Source organism: Oncorhynchus keta, chromosome 6 (assembly GCF_023373465.1).
Source record: "Oncorhynchus keta strain PuntledgeMale-10-30-2019 chromosome 6, Oket_V2, whole genome shotgun sequence".
NCBI classification, from domain to species: domain Eukaryota; kingdom Metazoa; phylum Chordata; class Actinopteri; order Salmoniformes; family Salmonidae; genus Oncorhynchus; species Oncorhynchus keta.
Genome location: NC_068426.1, coordinates 15,819,720 through 15,825,719, shown reverse-complemented (window position 1 = coordinate 15,825,719; position 6,000 = coordinate 15,819,720). Strand labels below are relative to the sequence as shown.

Sequence of the window (6,000 nt, the reverse complement as noted above, 5' to 3'; positions counted from 1 at the left end):
AAATGTTCTATCATTGATTAGAGCTATTATAAAAATTTGATAAACATATATTGCAAATTGCAATACATTGAAAAAACGTGTATTTTATTTACATTTTTCTGTGTACTGTAACATACACAGACAATTTACAGACAACAAAAAAAGGCACCTTAATTAAACTCAAGAAACAAAAAATATATATTATTTCAGTACATTCACTAATACAACCCACCATTTGTCAATAGAAGGCTATAATAAATAGCCTGTTATTTTAATATTATTTGTTGATATGCGCATGCGTATTCCCTCCCCACGAATGATTTTAAACATCATGCTTCCGGTAGTGATCATTCAGTCCAAAATGGCGGACCTCCTGGGCTCAATTTTGAGTTCGATGGAAAAACCTCCCACAGTTGGAGACAAGGAGAGCCGACGAAAGGCCCGAGGTATATTCAGTATTACTCTACAGTTATTTATTCCCAATTCGTGTGTATTATTCGATTGTAAAGATAAAAGTATTTCGTAAATGTAGCTGTTTACAGGATCCCTTCCGTGGAGTTCTCAACCTCCCTATCGTCTGTACAGAAAAGTATCCAGTCACGAACGAGTATTTGCCCTTGTAGTGAATTACGTTTTTGTATAAGATACATCCTATTGGTCAAAGTCAGTTCTTCTAGTGCTCTCATTGGCCAAATGAGCCATCATTCATTTTTTGTTTGCGCACGCAAAGCAGCACAAACTGGTTGAATCAATGTTGTTTCAATGTAATTTGTCAACGTATTGTGACGTTGAATCTACGTTAAAAAATATTTGATTTGAAAAAAAATCATAAACTTAAACTACATGATTATGTCCGCATGGTTACCAAATATTAAAACAGACAAACCTTGTATAAAATGTTGAATGTATGCCTATTAAAATAATAGACTTTCAACATCTGCTATCAGAAAACAAAATAGTCTGGGCAGCACCTCCTACTGGAGAACTATCTATCTGCCCTTTGGGCTCCCTTCAAGGGTTTTAACCAAGCCCAGCTATGTTTGACACTGACTATTACCCATGCACTATCGTGAGAATGATTTGTTGAGAGATCTGCACTTAACTTTTCTGTTGCTTTCGAAGTCATTCCAAAGAGTAGGTTTAAGAGAGCAAATGAAATGTGACCTTTGTCAATCACCAACTATGTTTTTTTAGGCCTACAGTGCATACGGAAAATGTATTCAGACCCCTTGACTTTTTCAACATTTTGTCACGTTAGAGCTTTAATCTAAAATGTATTTTTGTCCCAATCCTCCACCCACACAATTCCCCATAATGAAAAAGCAAAAACTGGTTTTAAACATTTTTGAAAATGTATTACAAATAAATAAAATGAAATATCACACATACATAAGACCCTTTACGCAGTACTTTGTTGAAGGACATTTGGCAGCGCTTACAGCCTTGAGTCTTCTTGGGTATGAGTCTCAAATCGCTGGAAGACTGAAACAGGTTTCCCTCAAGAATTTCCCTGTTTTAGCGCCATCCATCATTCCTTCAATTCTGACCAGTTTCCCCGTCCCTGCCGATGGAAAAACATCCCCACAGCGTGATGCTGTGCTTCACTGTGGGGATGCTGTTCTCGGGATGATGAGAGGTGTTGGGTTTGCACCAGACATAGTGTTTTCCTTGATGGACAAAAAGCTCAATTTTAGTCTCATCTGACCAGAGTACCTTCTTTCATATGTTGGGGAGTCTCCCACACGCCTTCTGGAGAGCACCAAATGTGTTCGCTTGTTTTTTTTCTCTTTAAGCAAAGGCTTTTTTCTGGCCACTCTTCCGTAAAGCCCAGGTCTGTGGAGTGTACGGCTTAAAGTGGTCCTATACTCCAATCTCTGCTGTGGAGCTTTGCAACTGCTTCAGGGTTGTCTTTGGTCTCTTTGTTGCCTCTCTGATTAATTCCCTCCTTGCCTGGTCTGTGTGTTTTAGTGGGCGGCCCCATCTTGGTAGGTTTGTTGTGGTGCCATATTCTTTCCAATTTATAATAATGGATTTAATGGCGCTCCGTGGGATGTTCAAGGTTTCATATATTTTTTTTTATAACTCAACCCTGATCTGTACTTCTCCACAACTTTGTCCCTGACCTGTTTGGAGAGCTCCTTGGTCTTCATGGTGCCACTTGGTGGTGCCCCTTGCTTAGTGGTGTTGCAGGCTTATGTGCCTTTCAGAACAGGTTTGTGTGTGTGTGTAGTGATCTATATATATATCTCTCTGAGATCATGTGACACTTAGATTGCACACAGGTGGACTTTATTGAACTAATTATGTTACTTCTGAAGGTGAGCTTCATAGCAAAGGGGGTGAATACATATGCACACACTTTTCTGTTTTCTTTGGGGGGGGGGTCGAAAAACAATGTCAACATGTTTTTTTTCACTTAACCAATTTGGATAATTTTGTATGTCCATTACATGAAATCCAAATAAGTAAATAAATCATTTAAATTACAGGTTGTAATGCAACAAAATAGGAAAACTGCCAAGGGGGATGAATAGTTTTGCAAGGCACTGTAACCTTTATTTAACTTTTAAATGGGTGAAAGTGCTGTAATTGGCATTTGGGTGAAAACTAAACAAAAAACAGACGTTGTTTTTCCATTGGAATTTGGTTGTGCTTTTAGATAACACATTAGAAATTCAACTAACTTATAGGTTATCTTATTGAACAACGTTTCAACCAAATATTATCCACATTGAAATGACGTAGTGTGCCCAGTGGGTGTGTTATTTGGTAATAATGAACATCATACTGAACACTTGTTATGCAAGTCACATGTGCTATGTCAGTAGTCCCTCATCCAAAAATGATGTGAATTACACTTAAGCAGCTATAGCATAGGATCTTGTTGCTCTATGGATTCATTTGCTCAGATGACACTAAATCCAGAGTTTACCAACATAATTAAAGTGATGTCCAGGTCATTTAAAGTATGGTATAGGAAATATATGCTATTCAGACAATCTGTTATAACATCTCATGGGAATTAATAGGCCTATATTTTCAGTATAAAAACAATTGAAATAACCTTGTTTTCTATCCCTCAACAGAACAGGCAGCAAGAATGAAGAAGATGCAGGAGGATGAGAAGAAAAAGAAAGCCGAGTTCAGGAAAAGGGTGAGAGGCTCTGCCTGCAGGCGGAGGATTGTATTCTGTCTCCTTTGTGGGGTCATTTTCTGCTCATCCAGCTGAATGTCCAGTCAGTAACTTGGACAAACCAAATCCCAAGGAACAAATCCAAGAATTGTTTCCAATTCTTCGTTGACTGATCTTTGGTGGGTAAAGAACAATCCAGTTTATACTGCCTTCATCTCTTTTTCAGATGGAGAAAGAGGTGTCCGAATTCATTCAAGACACTAAGCAACAGAAGAGGAAGTACAATCCCATGGGAAAGATTGAAAGGAGCATATTGTAAGTAAAAAATATAAATATATCCTTGAATCTATAAATAGAGGGCATTATGTAATAAGTTTATTTTATGAGAAGACTACAAACATAATATTTAACAGTTTGCATGTAAACTTTTACTGACATCCTGGCTTGTTAAAGGCATGATGTAGCAGAAGTTGCTGGTCTGGCATCGTTTTCTTTCGGAGAGGATGAGGAAAGCAGATACGTCATGATTTTTAAGAAGGTCAGACCTCTTTCGGATGTTCTTTATTGCTGCGTTCACAAATATCACCAGATTTACATGCCCTTCCCAGGAGTTGCACTATTATTTTAGTGGTGGCATTTTATTATGTGTTGTATATGTGTTATTCTTCCTGATGCGTAACTGAATGTATGTATTCAAAATGACTGTGGCAGGAGTTTGCTCCATCAGACGACGAGCTGGAGGCTTATCGGAAAGGAGAGGAGTGGGACCCCCAAAAAGCTGAATACCGCCGCAGACTTAAAGTACGACTGGAGACTCAGTCACACTCACAGAGGAACAAAACTGAATAGAAACACATACTCTAGTATACATGTCCATAACTGTATATCATTTGGCAGAATACATTCATTTACACAGTGAAATCCGATTTCAAGTAATGTAAACTTGTTATAACATTGCAAGTACTGATGGTTCACACTTTCTGTACCTTAATAGATCTAATCACTCTAGCTGTAGTCCTTGACATGTTGCAGGTAACCTTTTGCTCTATAATATGTTGCTGTCTTTTGTTCACTCAGCGTAATATCTATGGAGTATAGGTTGGGGTCAGAGCTATTGCTCAAAGAAAGTGTTTGATAATTAAACCTGTCCACTGCTCTTCAGGAGCAGGCTGCGTTAGAAGAGGAGACCACCGGTAAGACACAGAAGAGGGCAGCGTCTCCCAGCTCCAATTACCGTGACAAGTACAGCCATCTGATCGGCACCTCTTCTGCTAAGGATGCAGCACATACGCTAGAGGCCAACCAGGCATATGGCATGGGTCAGTGTGAAGAGGCTCAGTATGGATTTCTCATCCTCAGTGAATCACATCTCCTCATGGGGTGTGCTGTGTACTTTGCCTAACAAAATGTATTTGTCTCTCCTCCCTCAGTACCTGTGGCCAACAAAAGGGACACCCGCTCCATAGAGCAGGCCATGAATGAGATTCGGGCCAAGAAACGTCAGAAGACAGGAGATGAAGACACCGGGGCAGGGAGCACCTCCACCTCTTGAGAGGGCTTTTGTGTGTGTGTGTGTGTGTGTGTGTGTGTGTGTGTGTGTGTTGTGTGTGTAAAAGAGAGAAAACAGCAGTTAGTCTGAGTGTAAAAGAGAGAAAACGTATGAGGGGCACAGAGGGAGTACCTCAAATCTGTATTAACCTAATGGAGGCCTACTACATTGAAAGATCCTACATGTTTCCCAGGACATATACAGTAGGTGAAACTTGTAGGTATGTAAGGAAGGTTCTTGAATTATTTTTCTCCTCTGTCCTTGACTCGGGTTGACTGTTTTTATGTTCCAACCAAATTGGTCGTGTGGAAAGTCTGATTTAAGAGCATTTTGTCTATTGGCTTTCTTTCTGTCCTGTAATTCCTGTAATTTCTCCCACACAAATGAATCCTTTTTCTCCGTAAACGCAAAGAGGAGAGTAGCACAACCATGAGGGGCAACAGTAGGTTGCCGGTAGTTTAGCATTTGTCTGTTTTCACCTTTACGAGGAAAATAATTCCTATTGTGACATATCGTGGCAGTTAGGAGTTACAGGATATGTTTTTATTATGTTTGTTTTTAGCTACATTATGGGCTCTGTTCAGTCTCATCGCTGAAGCGTTACAGATGACCTGACAGAAAGGTCGTTTCAGATTGAGCTGACACATGCAGTGTTTACTGTGAATGCAGTCTCCGCTAAATGTCAGTCACACTGTACCCACTTGGACACACACTGGTTGAACCAATGTCTTTTCCACGTCATTTCAATGAAATGACGTTGAACCAATGTGGAATAGATGTTGAATTACCGGCTGTGCCCAGAGGGTAACACTGAACTTCTGCGGTACGGCTTGAATAGAGCCCTAAGTCTTTGTTCTCAGGCCCATATAGTGTTTCGATCCCACAAATGAAAAGTGAATGGAGGCTGAAGATTTAATTTGAGAATGAAACCACTGCAGTTTGTAGGCCTACATGGTAGATATACTAGCAAACATCAAGTTGATGATGATTACATTTCTGGGGTCATATTCATGGGGAAGTGTCTCATTTAGAGACGCAAAGCACTGTTTGAATCTCACTGTCTATAAATCATTGTTACCTTCAGCAAATGTAATACAGCTCTGCTCCGTTGTGTAGTCTGGTCAAATTGAATCAGTCAAATTTTTAAATGAGGATTGAAATACGTGTCCTATGCTATGTGGACAATGCTGTGTTGTCAATGTTTTATTCTATGCGCTCTTTCACTTGCTCAGTGTGTAAAGATGTTGGCATGATGGCATCTAGCTGTAACCATTTTAATCCCTTTGTTTCCTTATGTTTTAATAAATTGGGAGAAATGTTGATTTAATAGGCCTTTTAT

At 39.5% G+C, this 6,000-nt stretch overlaps 1 protein-coding gene across 1 annotated transcript; it reads left to right on the top strand.

Annotated features, from left to right (window-relative positions):
- Positions 1-282: 282 nt before the first annotated feature.
- On the top strand, positions 283-5,988 carry spag7 (sperm associated antigen 7). The gene is made up of 7 exons (XM_035761342.2): positions 283-425; positions 3,066-3,133; positions 3,339-3,427; positions 3,566-3,650; positions 3,824-3,913; positions 4,275-4,431; positions 4,543-5,988. The coding sequence occupies exons 1-7, from the start codon at positions 296-298 to the stop codon at positions 4,662-4,664; spliced, it is 741 nt and encodes a 246-aa protein (XP_035617235.2). The 5' UTR covers positions 283-295; the 3' UTR covers positions 4,665-5,988.
- Positions 5,989-6,000: the final 12 nt, after the last annotated feature.